The sequence below is a fragment of the Rhinoraja longicauda genome, chromosome 5, assembly GCF_053455715.1.
Source record: "Rhinoraja longicauda isolate Sanriku21f chromosome 5, sRhiLon1.1, whole genome shotgun sequence".
Taxonomy (NCBI): domain Eukaryota; kingdom Metazoa; phylum Chordata; class Chondrichthyes; order Rajiformes; family Arhynchobatidae; genus Rhinoraja; species Rhinoraja longicauda.
Window position 1 is genome coordinate 86,535,002 of NC_135957.1, and position 19,633 is coordinate 86,554,634.

Genomic DNA, 19,633 nt, shown 5'->3' on the forward strand with positions numbered 1-19,633 from the left:
AAAAGAAAATTTTGGCGGTCTGCTACGACTTTGACAGTCGCCTTAAAAATCGCGTAACTGGAATAGGCCCTTTAAGTACTGAGCACAGTTTATTTTCCACTGGGGGTCTGATAATTTTGCATTTTAATTACAATTTACCACGTGTTCCCTATTGTTTGTGTTTTTAGGTCAGAAGACTTGCCTCCATTTGCACGGCACGTTTCCATACCTGTATGTTCCATACGATGGCTTTGGACAACAACCTGAACGGCATCTTCGTCAGCTGGCTTTCAGTATCGACCGAGCTCTTAATGTATCTTTGGGCAATCCTTCTTCCAGCATCCAGCATGTATTCAGGGTGTCGCTTGTATCCGGCATGTGAGTAGTTATTTATCTGTAATAACAGTGGGGATACTGTGAATTCTGTGTCTTGGTAAAGTGGTGAATGCCAGAGTGCTTGTATCTTTAAAGAAAGTACTTCTTTCAACCTTTTGGTAAAAATCAACAATAAAGTTCTGCCTACATTTTGGGTGTGCACGCAGTTTATGGTGGGCAAGAATCATGTGTTTAGAGTGCCATGTGCTTGCTGTGTGCTGCAAACTGCTCACTGTCGTTTCTACCCATAAAACAAAATGGCCGGAGATGAGTTTTTAATGTTAGAAACAGTAACTCAGCAAAATACAAAGTGCTGGAGTAGCTCAGCGGGTCAGGCAGCATCTTTGGAGAAAGAGATCGGGTAGACGCACTGAGTCTTTTTCCCAAGGTATGAAAATCGAGAAGCAGAGGACATAAGTTTAAGGTGAGGAGGACAACCTGTGAGTAAAAATAATTCGGGGAAGCATTTTTACAGCTACTTTTTTACAGACCTGCTATAGAACGAATTTAAATAAGATGTCATAATCTGGGGGCTAGGTTAAAGAGGTTAAAGATATGTTTATTGTGGCTTATAAATTGTGATATCTCTGGTTACTTATGGGCAAGAGTTCATGGGTAAACTTTCTTTGAAGACTGACCAAAGAATTATAATTGCTTATGTTCTGGTGATTAAGATTAAAATTTAAATCTTCTGATACTAAACAAGAAACCCCGCATCTAATGTCGCATTCTGCATAACCACATTAAGTATTTTATTTATTTTCTGTGTGTTAAATTGTGCATGGACTGCAGATTTAAAAGCTCGTTTCATGCCATGTGAAACTTTTACTAGTAAGATTATTTTCCCAATCTTTCCTTTGCTCCCATTTTCTTTCTTTCTCTCTTCCCTCACGAAGCCAACTAAAAAAATCTACATATTTTGTATCAACTGTTTAAAATGATGTTGTTTTGTTCCAGGCCATTCTATGGTTTTCATGAGAAAGAAGAGCAGTTCATGAAGATTTACCTGTACAATCCCTTGATGGTTAAAAGGTACCGTGCTTCTGTAAGCTTTTAACTGGGTTTTAATCACGCACATTGAATTTCTGTTACCACGAGCAGTGAACTTTGGTATCTGAGGAAAGATGTGCTGGCTCTGGAGAGGGTCCAGAGGAGGTTTACAAGAATTATCCTAGGAATGAGTGGGTTAACGTATGATGAGTGTTTGACAGCACTGGGCTTGTACTCGCTGGAGTTTAGAATGATGAGGGGAGGGACCCCATTAAAACACACAGAATAGTGAAAGGCTTGGATAGAGTGGATGTGGAGAGAATGTTTCCACTAGTGGGAGAGTCTATGATCGGAGGTCATAACCTCAGAATTAAAGGACGTCCCTTTAGGAAGGAGATGAGCAGGAATTTCTTTAGTCAGATGGTGGTGAATCTGTGGCATTCTTTGCCACAGAAGGCTGTGGAGGCCGTCAATGCATATTTTTAGGTAGAGAGAAAGATTCTTGATTGGATGTATGTCGGAGGTTATGGGGATATGGCAGATAAATAGGGTTAGGAAGGAGAGATAGATCAGCCGTGATTGAATGGCGGAGTAGACTTGATGGGCTGAATTGCCTAATTCTTATCCTATTATATGACCTTATGATCTCACAGCTTTTTGTCCTTTCATCTTTGGCCTCTTCCAATCAAACCCCCCTCATCTGTATCCACCTATCACTCGGCATGTTTTGACCCCCCCCTTAACCCTCTCCATTACATTCAGTCTGAAGAATGGTCCCGCCCCAAAGTCTCACCTATCCATGTTCTCCAGAAATGCTGCCTGACCTTCTGAGTTATTCCAGCACTTTGAGTCTTTTTTGTAAACCAGCATCGGGACAGGCAACGTCTCTGGAGAGAAGGAATGGGTGACGTTTCAGGTCGAGACCCTTCTTCAGACTCCAGCATCTGCATTTTCTTGTGTCTACATTGGTCCATATGATCTTGAACTTAAAGTATAGACAATAGACAATAGGTGCAGGAGGAGGCCATTCGGCCCTTCGAGCCAGCACCGCCATTCAATGTGATCATGGCTGATCATTCTCAATCAGTACCCCGTTCCTGCCTTCCCCCCATACCCCCTGACTCCACTATCCTTAAGAGCTCTATCCAGCTCTCTCTTGAATGCATTCAGAGAATTGGCCTCCACTGCCTTCTGAGGCAGAGAATTCCACAGATTCACAACTCTCTGACTGAAAAAGTTTTTCCTCATCTCAGTTCTAAATGGCCTACCCCTTATTCTTAAACTGTGGCCCCTGGTTCTGGACTCCCCCAACATTGGGAACATGTTTCCTGCCTCTAACGTGTCCAACCCCTTGATAATCTTATATGTTTCGATAAGATCCCCTCTCATCCTTCTAAATTCCAGTGTATACAAGCCTAGTCGCTACAGTCTTTCAACATATGACTGTCCCGCCATTCCGGGAATTAACCTAGTAAACCTACGCTGCACGCCCTCAATAGCAAGAATATCCTTCCTCAAATTTGGAGACCAAAACTGCACACAGTACTCCAGGTGCGGTCTCACTAGGGCCTTGTACAACTGCAGAAGGACCTCTTTTCTCCTATACTCAACTCCTCTTGTTATGAAGCCCAACATTCCATTGGCTTTCTTCACTGCCTACTGTACCTGCATGCTTCCTTTCAGTGACTGATGCATAGGTGTAAGGAGTGGGGGGGGGGGAGAGATTTCAAAGGAACCTAAGGGGTAACTTTACACAAAGAGTGGTGGGTGTATGGAACAAGCTGCCATAGGAGGCAATTGAGGCAGGTACTATCACAACGTTTAAGAAACATTTAGGTAGGTACATGGATAAGATAGGTTTAGAGGGATATGAGCCAAACGCAGGCAGGTGGGACTAGTGTAGATGGGGCATGCTGGTCAGTGTGGGCAAGTTGGACCGAAGGGCTTGTTTCCATGCTGTATGACTATAAAGCAGAGAGCCATTTAATTTACTGCCATTTGTTTTGACTGACTGTGTCTATTCCTACCCATTTATTTAATTTTGGGTTTTTAAGAGCATTTTGATTCCTGCAGTCACCACTTTCTCAAATCCTAAGAATAAATTCTCCAGACTTCTCGTTTGTGTATATATGTCCTGCTGTTCGTAGGTATTTATTCACAAAATGCTGGAGTAACTCAGCAGGTCAGGCAGCATCTCAGGAGAGAAGGAATGGGTGACGTTTCGGACTGAAGAAGAGTCTCGACCCGAAACGTCACCCATTCCTTCTCTCCTGAGATGCTGCCAGACCTGCTGAGTTACTCCAGCATTTTGTGAATAAATACCTTCGATTTGTACCAGCATCTGCAGTTATTTTGTTACACTATTTGTCCTGCTGTTAATTACTGACAGATTGAACCGGTTACACTTTATCACAATTATTAACTCCAAATGTAAAAACAATTTCCATCATCCCTCAATGTGGACAAAATGTTCTGCGGTTAGAAGATAGAACAGTACACCACAGGACCGGCCCACTGTGCCTGTGTCCAACATGATGCCAAGTTAAACTAACTCTATCTACCTGCACATGATCCATATCCCTCCTGTCTCTGTGTATCCATGTGTCTGTCTAACTGCCGATTAAAAGCCATTATCATGTGTGCTTCCACCACCTCTTATAGAAACATATAAAATTATAAAAGGACTGGACAAGCTAGATGCAGGAAAAAATATTCCCAATGTTGGGGGAGTCCAGAACCAGGTGCCACACAGTCTAAGAATAAAGGGGAGGCCATTTAAAACTGAGGTGAGAAATAACTTTTTCACCCAGAGAGTTGTGAATTTGTGGAATTCTCCGCCACAGAGGGCAGTGGAGGCCAATTCACTGAATGGATTTAAGAGAGAGTTGGATAGAGCTCTCGGGGCTAGTGGAATCAAGGCATATGGGGAGAAGGCAGGCACGGGTTATTGATTGTGGATGATCAGCCATGATCACAATGAATGGCTGTGCTGACTCGAAGGGATGAATGGCCTCATCCTGCACCTATTTTCTATGTTTCTACCTCCCTGGCCGTGGGTTCCAGGCATTTACCACTTAGTGCTAGTGTAAACGGGTTATCGCTGGTCAGCGTGGTTTTGATACGCCAAATGGGCCTGTTTCCAAGCTGTTTCTCTAAAATAAAATAAACTAAGTTTGAGTAATAAAGAGTGGTCATGACAAGAGACATGGGGGAAAAAAAGGGATCAGAGAGAAAGCATTTTGGGTGACTCCAGGAGGAGATAGCATATCTCTTTTATTTTAATAGGCAAATGTTCAATGAGGTGATGGACTTGGCAGGGAACTATTGAAGAATGCTTTGGCCTGCTGCCACTGCCACTAGCAGATGGATAAGGGTAGAGTGCCATTGTCAATAATGATAAAGGTGAGGAATGAGCCATAAAGGATTTCAGTGAGATACCAGGTGAGCCTGAGAAATGTGACCTGACGTGACATTGTACTGAGACGTCTGGGAGAGCGAGCAGTGTCTGCAGAGGAGGATCTCAGGACGTTACAGGTCACGGTGTGGCAGTGTGAAGAGAGGCGATGGCAGGTTAGCCTGCCCATGGTGAGGGGGGTAAGAGTGGAACTCCCTAAGAGACCAATCCCAGTGGGCATGGGTGGGCAAGGTGGGCGGCTGTCGCAGGTTTAGGCCACTGGAGATATCTGATGGCAAGTGTTCCAGGTTACGTTGACTCTGACTTTCATTTGTGTTCAATGTTGGTGGGGCAGGGATGGGCCGCGATATGGTCTTGCAGCACAGGAACAGGCCCTTCAGCCCAGCTTGCCGACCAACATTCCCAGCGAGTGCCATTTCCCCACGTTTGTCCCATATCCCTCTGAATCTTTCCCATCCATGCACCGAGACAAATATCTCTTAAATGTTATTGTACCTGCCTCAATACTCAGTAACTGCTACTTAGGCTATATTGTCAATGTCAACCGTGCCATTGTCAATAATGATAAAGGTGAGGAATGAGCCATCAAGGACAATAGGCCATTCGGCCCTTTGAGCCAGCACCGCCATTCAATGTGATCATGGCTGATCATTCTCAATCAGTACCCCGTTCCTGCCTTCTCCCCATAACCCCTGACTCCGCTATCGTTATGAGCTCTATTCAGCTCTCTCTTGAATGCATTCAGAGAATTGGCCTCCACTGCCTTCTGTGGCAGAGAATTCCACAGATTCACAACTCTCTGACTGAAAAAGTTTTTCCTCATCTCAGTTCTAAATGGCCTACCCCTTATTCTTAAACTGTGGCCCCTTGTTCTGGACTCCCCCAACATTGGGAACATGTTTCCTGCCTCTAACATGTCCAACCCCTTAATAATCTTATACGTTTCGATAAGATCTCCTCTCATCCTTCTAAATTCCAGTGTATACAAGCCTAGTCGCTCCAGTCTTTCAATATATGATAGTCTCGCCATTCCGGGAATTAACCTAGGAAACCTACGCTGCACGCCCTCAAGGATTTGAATGTGATACTGGGAATTTTTACTGGTACCTGTGATTTAAGATAAAATAGCACGCCCGGTGAACACGATGGAGAAACACAATGGCCAGAATAATCAAGGACCAGTTGCCCTTGGAGCGACACAGTGACGCGGCGGTAGAGCCGCTGCCTCACAGCGCCAGTGATCTGGGCTCCATCCTGACTATGGGTGCTGTCTGTACTGAGTTTACACGTTCACCCCGTCACCGCATGGGTTTTCTCCAGGTTCTCCAGTTTCCTCCCACACTCCAAAGACATACAGGTTTACAGGTTAATTGGCTTTGATAAAATTGTAAATTGTCCCTTGTGTATAGGATAGTGCTCGTGTACGGGGATCGCTGGTCGGCCTGGACTCGGTGGGCTGAAGTACCTGTTTCCACTTTGCATCTCAAGTCTAAAAAGTCAGTCTCATCCCAGTCACTCCCTCTTCTCCCCTCTCCTAATAGGCATGGGGTACAGGTGTGTGGAAACACATACCTCAGGACTCTGGGACAGTTTCTTTCCTGCTGTTATCAGGCAACTGAGCGATCCTCTCATCAGCCAGAGTGTGGTCCTGACCTTCCATCGACCTTATTGCAGAACCTCAGACTTTAGTTGGACTTTATCGACCTTCAATATTGTATCTTGCATTAAAGGCGATGGCAGGTTAGCCTGCTCATGGTGCGGGGGATAAGAGTGGAACTCCCTAAGAGACCAATCCCAGTGGGCATGGGTGGGCAAGATGGGCGGCTATCGAAGGTTTAGGCCACTGGAGATATCTGATGGCAAATGTTCCAGTTTGCGTTGACTCTGACTTTCATTTGTGTTCGATGTTGGTGGGGCAGTGTTGGTGAGTTTAGCTTAGTCTAGTTGAGAGATACAACGCGGAAACAGGGCATTTGGCCCACCGAGTCTGCACCGACCACCAATCCCTGCACACTAACATTATCCTACACACACCAGGGACAATTTACAATTATAATAATAATAATAATAATACATTTTATTTATATAGCGCTTTTCATATACTCAAAGACGCTTTACAGAGATTTTGAGAACATAGGGAAATTAATAAATAGATAAATAAGTAAATAAATAAATGAACAGAGAAAGGAGACAGAAGGTGAGGTGACCTTCAGTGGTTGAAGGCAGTACTGAACAGGTGAGACTTCAGCGATGTTTTGAATGTGGTGAGTGTGGGGGAGTATCTAACGGTTTGGGGTAGTGAGTTCCATAGGGTGGGAGCAGCGATGGAGAAAGCCCTGTCCCCCCAGGATCTGAGTTTAGTCCGGATGTGGGGGGATAGGAGATTGGCAGCGGCAGAGCGGAGGGTGCAGATGGGAGTGTGCCTGTGGAGGAGGTCGGTCAGGTAGGATGGGGCCAGGTTATGGAGGGCTTTGTAGGTTATGAGGAGGATTTTGTACTGGATTCTCTGGGGGATGGGGAGCCAGTGGAGTTTATAAAGGACGGGGGTGATATGGTCACGGATCGAGGTGTGTGTGAGTAGACGGGCAGCGGAGTTTTGAATGTATTGAAGTTTATTGATGATTTTTGAGGGTGCGCCATAGAGGAGGCTGTTGCAGTAGTCCAGACGGGAGGTGATGAAGGCGTGGATGAGGGTTTCTGCAGCTGTGGAGGAGAGGGATGGACGAAGACGGGCAATGTTTTTGAGGTGGAAGAAGGCTGTCTTTGTGATGTGTTTGATGTGTTTGTCGAAGGAGAGGGTTTGATCAAGGATGATTCCAAGATTCCGGATGTGAGGTGAGGTGGATACTGGGAGACCATCAATGTTGAGGATGAAGTTTTGGGTGAATTTGGTGAGCATTTTTGGACCAATGATGATGATTTCAGATTTGTTGCAATTGAGTTTGAGGAAGTTTGATTGAAGCCAAGATTTTATTTCAGTAATGCAGTTTGTCAGTGTAGAGTGTGTGGTGGAGGAGATTGATTTGGATTATGCCAAGCCAATTAGCCTACAAACCTGTATGTCTTGGGAGTGTGGGAGGAAAATGGAGATCCCAACAGGTTTAAGGTGAGGGGGGGTGAAAGATTTAATAGGAACCTGAGGGGCAACATTTTCATGCAATGGGTGGTGGGTGTATGGAACGAGTTGCCAGAGAAGGTAGTTGAGGTAGGTACAGTCGCAATGTTTAAGAAACATTTAGGCAGGTACATGGATAGGACAGGTGTAGAGGGATATGGGCCAAATGCAGGCAGGTGGGACGAGTGTAGATGGGACATGTTGGTCGGTGTGTGCAAGTTGGGCCGAAGAGCCTATTTCCACACTCTTATAACTAAAACTCATGTAGGTCATAGGGAAAACGAACAAACTGTACAGACATGCTTTGCCGTACTCTGCAAGTGTTCAGTGATACGGTCGCAGAGTCTAAGCTTGGTCTCACCGATGTACACATCGGGAACACCAGATGCAGTAGATGAGGTTAGAGAAGGACATGTGAACCTCTGTCTAGCCTGGGAATACTGATGAGGTCCCTGGCCGGAGTCAAGTGAGGAGGTATAGGGAAAGGTGTTACATCTACTGTTATTGCAAGGGAAAGTAGAGTCATATTTTGATACAGTGTGGAAACGGGCCCGTCGGCCCAACTCGCCCACACCGGCCAACAATGTCCCAGCTATACTAGTCCCACTTGCCTGCGCTTGATCCATTACCCTCCAAACCCGTCCTATCCATGTACCTGTCCAACTGTTTCTTAAACGATGGGATAGTTCCAGCATCATCTACCTCCTTTGGCAGCTCGTTCCATACACCCACCACCCTCTGTGTGGAAAAGTTACCCCTCGGATTACTATTAATTCTTTTCTCCTTCACCTTGAACCTATGTCCTCTGGTCCTCGATTCCCCTACCCTGGGTAAAATACTGTGCATCTACCCGATCTATCCCTCTCATGATTTTGTACACCTCGATAAGATCTCCCTTCTTAAAATGCCTGGGGAGGGAGTGGTTTGGGTGGGAAGGAATGAGTGAGCCAAGGAGTTGCGGAGGGAGCGGACTCTTCAGAAAGTGGAAAGACAATCGACGATAGGTGCAGTAGGCCATTCGGCCCTTTGAGCCAGCACCGCTATTCACTGTGATCATGGCTGATCATCCACAATGGATGAGAGGAGATCTTATCGAAACGTATAAGATTATTAAGGGGTTGGACACGTTAGAGGCAGGAAACATGTTCCCAATGTTGGGGGAGTCCAGAACCAGGGGCCACAGTTTAAGAATAAGGGGTAGGCCTTTTAGAACTGAGATGAGGAAAAACTTTTTCAGTCAGAGAGTTGTGAATCTGTGGAAATCTCTGCCTCAGAAGGCAGTGGAGGCCAATTCTCTGAATGCATTCAAGAGAGAGCTGGATAGAGCTCTTAAGGATAGCGGAGTCAGGGAGTATGGGGAGAAGGCAGGAACGGGGTACTGATTGAGAATGATCAGCCATGATCACATTGGATGGCGGTGCTGGCTCGAAGGGCCGAATGGCCTCCTCCTGCACCTATTGTCTATAATCAGTACCCCGTTCCTGCCTTCTCCCCATATCCCTTGACTCCACTATCATTAAGAGCTCTATCTAACTCTCTCCTGAAAGCATCCAGGGAATTGGCCTCCACTGCCTTCTGAGGCAGAGAGTTCCACCGCTTCACAACACTTTGTGTGAAAAGGTTTTTCCTCACCTCTATTCTAAATGGCCTTCACTTTATTTTTAAACTTAAAAGGGGTGGTGATATGAAGATGTGACTGGTGTGGGATCACTTTGGAGGTGACGAAAATGTTTGAGAATGATGTGTGGGATACGAGGCTAGTAGGGTGAAAGGTGAGGGACCAGGGGAACTCAGCGGAGTGAGGGGGTATGGGGAGAAGGCAGGAACGGGGTACTGATTGAGAGTGATCAGCCATGATCGCATTGAATGGCGGTGCTGGCTCGAAGGGCTGAATGGCCTACTCCTGCACCTATTGTCTATAACTCTATCCTTGCTCCGTCTGGCGGGGAGAAGGTGGAGCAGGAGCAGAACTACGGGACACAGAGTAAATGGAAGTGAGGATCCATCTATGACGAGTGGGGGGACAGTTTGCTAACGAAAGAGGACGTTTCGGATATCCAAGAATGGAAATTACCTAATGCTGCAAATGAAACCAATCGATAATGATTGGATTAAGCCTTTAGAATCAGTCCAGGTAGATGTCCAATGAATTTGTCATCTCTGTTTTCAGGATCTTGTGCAAAATGGGTGTGAGTCAATGTTTGTTGCAAACACCTGTACTAATTTGGTTTGCAAAAATATTCATCTTACTCTAACTTGGCACGTGTGATAATAAATAAACCATTGAACTGGTTTATCAGATTAGAACTCTGTTTCGATCTGATAAACCGGTTCAGTGGTTTATTTATTATCACGTGTGCCAAGATAGAGTAAAATGCTTATTTTTGCAAACTGCTCAGCAAGACCAACCCCCTACATGAGCACACTGCCCCAGTTAGTATAGAATGTACAGAGCAGCCATATTACAGTCCCAGCTGAAGCTGGCCACAAAGGCCTCCATGCCGGTCGTCCCGAGATCCGTCGCCCCTCTCCTTGCACAGCCCTCGTCACTCCGGGTTCCCGGGCGTGGTGGAGGGAGGGGGCTTACTGCATAGAAACATAGAAAATAGGTGCAGGAGGAGGCCATTTGGCCCTTCGAGCCAGCACCGCCATTCATAGTGATCATGGCTGATCATCCACAATCAGTAACCCATGCCTGCCTTCTCCCCATATCCCTTGATTCCACTAGCCCCTAGAGCTCTATCTAACTCTTTTAAATCCATCCAGTGAATTGGCCTCCACTGCCTTCTGTGGCAGAGAATTCCACAGATTCACAACTCTCTGGGTGAAAAAGTTTTTTCGGTTTTAAATGTCCTCTGTCCCTAAGGGCGTGGGAGATAAGGCCACCCATGGTTATTCTTACCGGGCCTTCTGACCAGTGTCCACCGCCATCGACAAATCCGTCCACCCTCCTCTCCTGTTCCTGTCTTGGTGGAGAGCAGGGACTGGGCTTCCCTCTCCAGGCGGGTTCACTGTTCCGTGGCGGGCGAGCCGTGCCTGGCACACCATCCACATTGGCGATCCAGCGAGCCATCCTGCGGCGCCAAGTCCCTTTTAACACCCTTCCCGCGTCGGCCATCTTGGTTAAATTATGTGGGGAAACTGTAAATGACCAGATAAATGGTCGGTCACGGTGGCGCAGCGGTAGAGTCACTGCCTTACGGCGAATGCAGTGCCAGAGACCCGGGTTCAATCCCAACTATGGCTGCTGTCTGTATGGGGTTTGTACGTTCTCCCTGTGACCTGCGCGTGGGTTTTTTCCGAGATCTTCGGTTTCTTCCCACACCCCAAAGATGTACAGGTTTGTAGGTTAATTGGCTTTGTAAATGTAAAAATTGTCCCTAGGGTATGAAGGATAGTGTTAATGTGCGGGGATCGCTGGTCGGCGCGAACCGGTGGGCAGAAGGGCCTGTTTCCGCGCTTTATCGCTAAACCTAAATGCCCTCTCTATGTGTTTTAACATATTTAATGTTTCACTGGTCTCACTCTTTTAGCACTCTGTACTGGAGCAGTTCCCCTGTAATGGAGGTTTGGGGAAAACAGTTTTGTGGCTGGATTGATGCAAAATCAGTTTGTATTTTGATATGAATATTCAGTATTTATAGAAAAAAGAGATGTAATAACTCTTGCAGTGTCATTAGCGACCAGTGCTGAGATTTTGTGAGAGTGTGTTGATCAATTTGCAATGAAAGACAATGATTTTCTTTTGCTTCTTAGAGTCTGTGAGTTATTGCAAGGAGGAGCTGTAATGAATAGATCGTACCAGCCATACGAAGCTCATTTACCTTATCTTCTGCAACTCTTCATTGACCACAATCTGTATGGGATGAACCTTATTCACCTTGCCGCAGTGAAGTTCAGAAAAAACAGAAGGGAAAGTAAGTTGTAACGGCATTAAGAATAAAAGCGGAGGATAAGGACGGGAGATTTTAAAATACACCGATCAGCCAAAACATTACGACCACCTGCCTAATATGCTGTTGGTCCTCCGTGTGCAGCCCCATACGCAGCAGGGTGCGATGCACTGTGTATTGTGACACATTCCTCCCGTGACCACCATTAACATTTTCCATGACGTGCCACAGTCGACCTTCTGTCGGTTCGGACCAGACGGGATAGCCTTCGTTGCCCTCGCGCATCGATGAGCCTTGGGCGCCCAACACCCTGTCTGTCGCCGGTTTGTGGTTTGTCCCTCCTCGGACCACTGTCGGTAGGTACTCACCACTGCTGACCGGGAGCACCCCACAAGCCTTGCCGTTTCAAAGATGCTCTGACCCAGTCGTCTGGCCATAACAATTTGGCCCTTCTCAAAGTTGCTCAGGTCTTTACTCCTGCCCATTTCTCCTGCATCCAACACATCAACTTCAAGAACCGACTGCCCACTTGCTGCCTAATATATCCCACCCCTTGACAGGTGCCATTGTAACAAGATGATCAATGTTATTCACTTCGCCTGTCAGTGGTCATAATGTTTTGGCTGATCGGTGTACAATGAATGGACATTGATGAATGTACCTTCGATTGCAGAGGATGTAATTGTCAGGGGTACTTGTACAGCAACATTTAGTTCAAGCTGCTGGTGCATGTGTTTCCACATATCTCATCCTCTTAAAAAATTATTTATTTATTCATTTATTTTTCCAGTCAATACAATACAACAGATTGACCATACATTTGTGAAAGTTAAATAGTACGAAATCATTACATCAAAAATAAAACAATATAATCACACATGATATTCTATGACTGAAAAAAAATGTGTAGGCAGAAGCCAAAGCTTATTGTGCCTACCCTTAATATTTAACAAGGTATTACCCTAACTAGACACAATAGCAGTGAAACAAAACAATAAAACAAAATGTAATTAAACACAGCATCATAAGTCAGAAGCAGATAAACAAAACATAGAAACACAAATATAATCAAGAAACAGAGAGAGAGACGCAGACAGAGAGAGAGGCGCAGACAGAGAGAGAGGCGCAGACAGAGAGAGAGGCGCAGACAGAGAGAGAGGCGCAGACAGAGAGAGAGGCGCAGACAGAGAGAGAGGCGCAGACAGAGAGAGAGGCGCAGACAGAGAGAGAGGCGCAGACAGAGAGAGAGGCGCAGACAGAGAGAGAGGCGCAGACAGAGAGAGAGGCGCAGACAGAGAGAGAGAGACGCAGACAGAGAGCGGCGCAGACAGAGAGAGAGGCGCAGACAGAGAGAGAGGCGCAGACAGAGAGAGAGAGGCGCAGACAGAGAGCGGCGCAGACAGAGAGCGGCGCAGACAGAGAGAGAGGCGCAGACAGAGAGAGAGAGGCGCAGACAGAGAGAGAGGCGCAGACAGAGAGAGAGAGGTGCAGACAGAGAGAGAGGCGCAGACAGAGAGAGAGAGGCGCAGACAGAGAGCGGCGCAGACAGAGAGAGAGGCGCAGACAGAGAGAGAGGCGCAGACAGAGAGAGAGAGGCGCAGACAGAGAGCGGCGCAGACAGAGAGCGGCGCAGACAGAGAGAGGCGCAGACAGAGAGCGGCGCAGACAGAGAGAGAGGCGCAGACAGAGAGAGAGGCGCAGACAGAGAGAGAGACGCAGACAGAGAGAGGCGCAGACAGAGAGAGAGGCGCAGACAGACACAGAGAGAGAGGCGCAGACAGAGAGAGAGGCGCAGACAGAGAGAGAGGCGCAGACAGAGAGAGAGAGGCGCAGACAGAGAGAGAGGCGCAGACAGAGAGAGGCGCAGACAGAGAGAGGCGCAGACAGAGAGACAGACGCAGACAGACAGACGGAGACACACAGACAGACAGACACAGATAGAGGGACGCAGACAGAGACAGACAGAGACACAGACAACAGAGAGACACACAGACAGAGACACACAGACAGAGGCACAGACAGACAGAGACACACAGACAGACAGAGACACACAGACACAGACAGACAGAGAGACACACAGATAGAGAGACACACAGACAGGGAGACACAGACAGAGAGACACACAGACTGAGAGACACACAGACAGAGAGACACACAGACAGAGAGACACACAGACAGACAGAGACACACAGACAGAGACACACAGACAGAGACACACAGACAGAGACACACAGACAGAGACACACAGACAGAGACACACAGACAGACAGACACACAGACGGAGACACACAGACAGACAGAGACACACAGACAGACAGACACACAGACAGACAGACACACAGACAGAGAGACACACAGACAGAGAGACACACAGACAGACAGAGACACACAGACAGAGACACACAGACAGAGACACACAGACAGACACACAGACAGAGACACACAGACAGACACACAGACAGAGACACACAGACAGAGACACAGACAGAGACACACAGACAGACAGAGACACACAGACAGAGACACACAGACAGACAGACACACAGACAGACAGAGACACACAGACAGACAGACACACAGACAGACAGAGACACACAGACAGACAGACGCACAGACAGAGAGACGCACAGACAGAGAGACGCACAGACAGAGAGACACACAGACAGACAGAGAGACACACAGACAGAGACACACAGACAGACACACACACAGACAGAGAGACGCACAGACAGAGAGACACACCGACAGAGACACACACAGACAGAGAGACGCACAGACAGAGAGACACACCGACAGACAGAGACACACACACAGACAGAGACACACAGAATGACAGAGAGACACAGACAGACAGAGGGACACACAGACAGAGGGACACACAGACAGACAGGGACACACAGACAGAGACACACTGACAGAGACACACAGACAGACAGACACACAGACAGACAGAGAGACACAGACAGACAGACAGAGACACACAGACAGACAGACAGAGAGACACACAGAGAGACACACAGACAGAGAGACACACAGACAGAGCGACACACAGACAGAGCGACACACAGACAGAGAGACACAAAGACAGACAGAGACACACAGACAGAGCGACACACAGACAGAGAGACACAAAGACAGAGACACACACAGACAAACAGAGAGACACACAGACAGACAGACAGACAGACAGACAGACAGAGACACACAGACAGACAGACACACAGACAGACAGAGACACACAGACAGACAGAGAGACACACAGACAGAGAGACAGATTGGGCTGGGCAGTAGTGTGTGTTGGGGAGGGTAGCAGTAGAACAAAATATTTTTTTCCGATTGGCAACTCTAAAGAGTTTCTCTGCCAATATTTTCAGCTGGCACATTAAAGACATAAATTTAAAAGCAAAATAATGGCAGCTTTATTGTCCGGGAACCTACTTGTGAAGAAAACTGCAATGTCAATCTCCCTGTAATGTGTCAAATGGCCAAAGAGAGGACAAACTGACATTTCACAAAGAAAAAGCTTAACAAAGATGAAACAGATTTGTAAAGATTGCCCCCACCCCTCCCGTCTAAGAAAAAATTTAAGGAAAATAAAACAGTTTTAACGTGTGCATTTTAAATTTCATTGAAGAGCAGCAGAGACCCTGGTCCCACCTGACCACGGGTGCTACCTGTACAGAGTTTGTACCTTCTCCCCGTGACCACGTGGGTTTTCTCCAGGTGCTCTAGCTTTCTACCACATTCCAAAGACGTACAAGTTTGTAGGTTAATGGGCTTTGGTAACATTGTAAATTGTTCTAGTGTACGGGGTGATCACTGGATGGCACGGACTCTGTGGGCGGAAGGGCCTGTTTCCACGCTGTATCTCGGTCACCCCCTCTTCTTCGTTCTCCCATCAGGCAAGAAGTACGTACGTTTGAAAAGACACAGTTTAGTAAACTAAACTGAATGAATTGTACCTCATGGAAATGGGTCCTTTGGCCCACCACATCTAAGCCCCGAATTATGGCCACATGACTTCAGTTGCCCCAGTATTTAAGTGGATAGGGTTGCAGATTATCCACATCTAGATGTTGGAAAATCCATTCACGCAAAAAATGTCTGGTGAAGACGTGGTAAAACCAGGTGTGCCTGAGAAATGTGACCTGATGTGACATCGCACTGAGATCGATGAGGACAGCATCTGGGAGAGCAAGCAGTGTCTGCACAGGAGGATCTCAGGACGTTACAGGTCACGGTGTGGCAGTGTGAAGAGAGGCGATGGCAGGTTAGCCTGCCCATGGTGAGGGGGATAAGAGTGGAACTCCCTACGAGACCAATCCCAGTGGGCAAGGTGGGCGGCTGTCGAAGGTTTAGGCCACTGGAGATATCTGATGGCAAGTGTTCCAGATTGCGTTGACTCTGATTTTCATTTGTGTTCAACGTTGGGGCAGGGATGGGGTCGCGATATGGTCTTGCAGCACAGGAACAGGCCCTTCAGCCCAGCTTGCCGACCAACATTCCCAGCGAGTGCCATATCCCCACGTTTGTCCCATATCTCAACGAATCTTTCCTATCCATGCACCGAGACAAATATCTTTTACATTTTATTGTACCTGCCTCAATTCTCAGTAACAACTGCTTAGGCTATATTGGACAGAGTGGTCCTGAACTATCTACCTCATTACTGACCGTCGGTATATCCTTGATCAGACCTTGCTGGCTTCACCTTGCACGAAAGGTATTCCCTTATATGTCTGTACACTGTAAATGACTCAATTGTAATCGTGTATTGTCTTACCGCTGACCGGTTAGCACGCAACAAAAAGACTTTTCACTGTACCTCAGTACAGGTGACAATAAACTCAACTAAACTCTTAGGTAGAGACAAAATGCTGGAGTAACTCAGCAGGTCAGGCAGCATCTCGGGAGAGAAGGAATGGGTGACGTTTCGGGTCGAGACCCTTCGGTAGACTGTGTCTCTCTGTCTGCGTCTCTCTCTCTGTCTGCGTCCCTCTCTCTGTCTGCGTCTCTGTCTGCGTCCCTCTCTCTCACTGCGTCTCTCTCTCTGTCTGCGTCTCTCTGTCTGCGTCTCTCTCTCTGCGTCTCTCTCTCTGTCTGCGTCTCTCTCTGTCTGCGTCCCTCTCTCTGTCTGCGTCTCTCTCTCTCACTGCGTCTCTCTCTCTGTCTGCGTCTCTCTCTCTGCCTGCGTCTCTCTCACTGCGTCTCTCTCTCTGTCTGCGTCTCTCTCTCTCTGTCTGCGTCTCTCTCTCTGCGTCTCTCTCTCTGTCTGCGTCTCTCTCTGTCTGCGTCCCTCTCTCTGTCTGCGTCTCTCTCTCTCTGTCTGCGTCTCTCTCTCTGCGTCTCTCTCTCTGCCTGCGTCTCTCTCTGTCTGCGTCTCTCTCTCTGTCTGCGTCTCTCTCTCTGTCTGCGTCTCTCTCTCTGCGTCTCTCTCTCTGTCTGCGTCTCTCTCTGCCTGCGCCTCTCTCTCTGCGTCTCTCTCTCTGTCTGCGTCTCTCTCTCTCTGTCTGCGTCTCTCTCTCTGTGCTTCTCTCTCTGTCTGCGTCTCTCTCTCTGCGTCTCTCTCTCTGTCTGCGTCTCCCTCTCTGTCTGCGTCTCTCTCTCTGCGTCTCTCTCTCTGCGTCTCTCTCTCTGCGTCTCTCTCTCTGCGTCTCTCTCTCTGTCTGCGTCTCTCTCTCTCTGTCTGCGTCTCTCTCTGTCTGCGTCTCTCTCTCTGCGTCTCTCTCTCTGTCTGCGTCTCTCTCTCTCTCTCTGCGTCTCTCTCTGTCTGCGTCTCTCTCTCTCTGTCTGCGTCTCTCTCTGTGTCTGCGTCTCTCTGTCTGCGTCTCTGTCTGCGTCTCTCTCTCTGTCTGCTTCTCTCTCTGTCTGCGTCTCTCTCTCTGCGTCTCTCTCTCTGTCTGCGTCTCCCTCTCTGTCTGCGTCTCTCTCTCTCTGTCTGCGTCTCTCTCTCTGTCTGCGTCTATCTCTCTGTCTGCGTCTCTCTCTGTCTGCGTCTCTCTCTCTGCGTCTCTCTCTCTGTCTGCGTCTCTCTCTCTCCGCGCCTCTCTCTCTCTCTCCGCGTCTCTCTCTCTCCGCGTCTCTCTCTCTCCGCGTCTCTCTCTCTCTCTCTCCGCGTCTCTCTCACTCTCTCTCCGCGTCTCTCTCTCTCTCTCTCCGCGTCTGTCTCTCTCTCTCTCTCTCCGCGTCTCTCTCTCTCTCTCTCTCCGCGTCTCTCTCTCTCTCTCTCCGCGTCTCTCTCACTCTCTCTCCGCGTCTCTCTCTCTCTCTCTCCGCGTCTGTCTCTCTCTCTCTCTCCGCGTCTCTCTCTCTCTCTCTCTCTCCGCGTCTCTCTCTCTCTCCGCGTCTCTCTCTCCGCGTCTCTCTCTCTCCGCGTCTCTCTCTCTACGATTTATTCACAATGCTGGAGTAACTCAGCAGGTCAGGCAGCATCTCAGGAGAGAAGGGATGGGTGACGTTTCGGGTCGAGGCCCTTCTTCAGACTGATGTCAGGGGGGCGGGACAAAGGAAGGATATAGGTGGAGACAGGAAGATAGAGGGAGATCTTCCCCCTCCCCCCATTCGTTCTCACCTTCCACCCCGCCAGCCAGCGGATCCAACAAATCATCCGCCAAACATTTCCGTCACCTACAACGGGACCCCACCACTGGCCATACCTTCCCATCCCCTCCCCTTTCTGCGTTCCGCAGAGACCGCTCCCTCCGTAACTCTCTGGTCCACTCGTCCCTTCCTACCCAAACCACCCCAACCCCGGGCACTTTCCCCTGCAACCGCACGAGATGCAACACCTGTCCCTTTACCTCCCCCCTCAACTCCATCCAAGGACCCAAACAGTCTTTCCAGGTGAGACAAAGGTTCACCTGCACCTCCTCCAACCTCATCTATTGCATCCGCTGCTCTAGATGTCAACTCATTTACATCGGCGAAACCAAACGCAGGCTCGGCGATCGCTTCGCTCAGCACCTGCGCTCAGTCCGCATTAACCAAACTGATCTCCCGGTGGCCGAGCACTTCAACTCCCCCTCCCACTCCCAGTCTGACCTTTCTGTCATGGGCCTCCTCCAGTGCCATAGTGAGGCCCACCGGAAATTGGAGGAACAGCACCTCATTATTTCAACATGCTCTCTCTCTCTCTGTCTGCGTCTCTCTCTCTCTCTCTCTCTCTGCGTCTCTCTCTCTCTCTCTCTCTCTCTTGCGTCTCTCTCTCTCTCTCTCTGCGTCTCTCTCTCTCTGCGTCTCTCTCTCTCTGCGTCTATCTCTCTCTCTGCGTCTCTCTCTCTCTCTCTCTCTCTCTTGCGTCTCTCTCTCTCTCTCTCTGCGTCTCTCTCTCTCTGCGTCTCTCTCTCTCTGCGTCTATCTCTCTCTCTGCGTCTCTCTCTCTCTGCGTCTCTCTCTCTCTGCGTCTCTCTCTGCGTCTCTCTCTCTGTGTCTCTCTCTGCGTCTCTCTCTCTCTGCGTCTCTCTCTGCGTCTCTCTCTCTCTACGTCTCTCTCTCTGCATCTCTCTCTCTGCGTCTCTCTCTCTGCGTCTCTCTCTCTCTACGTCTCTCTCTCTGCGTCTCTCTCTCTCTGCATCTCTCTCTCTGCGTCTCTCTCTCTCTCTGCGTCTCTCTCTCTGCGTCCCCCCACGCTCTCTCTGCGTCTGCGTCTCTCTCTCTGCCTCTCTCTCTCTCTGCGTCTCTCTCTCTGCGTCTCCCTCTCTCTGCGTCTCCCTCTCTGCGTCTCTCTCTCTCTCAGCGTCTCTCTTTCAGCGTCTCTCTCTCTCTGCGTCTCTCTCTCTCTCTCTCTCTCTGCATCTCTCTCTCTCTCTCTGCGTCTCTCTCTCTCTGCGTCTCTCTCTCTGCGTCTCTCTCTCTCTCTCTGCGTCT

The 19,633-nt window shown here is 48.4% G+C and overlaps 1 protein-coding gene across 1 annotated transcript in view; it reads left to right on the forward strand.

Annotated features, from left to right (window-relative positions):
• rev3l (REV3 like, DNA directed polymerase zeta catalytic subunit) overlaps nucleotides 1-19,633 on the forward strand; it is a 197,982-nt gene that overhangs the window by 72,403 nt on the left and 105,946 nt on the right. The window contains exons 2-4 of the mRNA XM_078399911.1: nucleotides 168-357; nucleotides 1,312-1,386; nucleotides 11,631-11,791. Coding sequence (XP_078256037.1) covers nucleotides 168-357; nucleotides 1,312-1,386; nucleotides 11,631-11,791 — 426 coding nt within the window. The remainder of the gene's footprint in view (nucleotides 1-167; nucleotides 358-1,311; nucleotides 1,387-11,630; nucleotides 11,792-19,633) is intronic.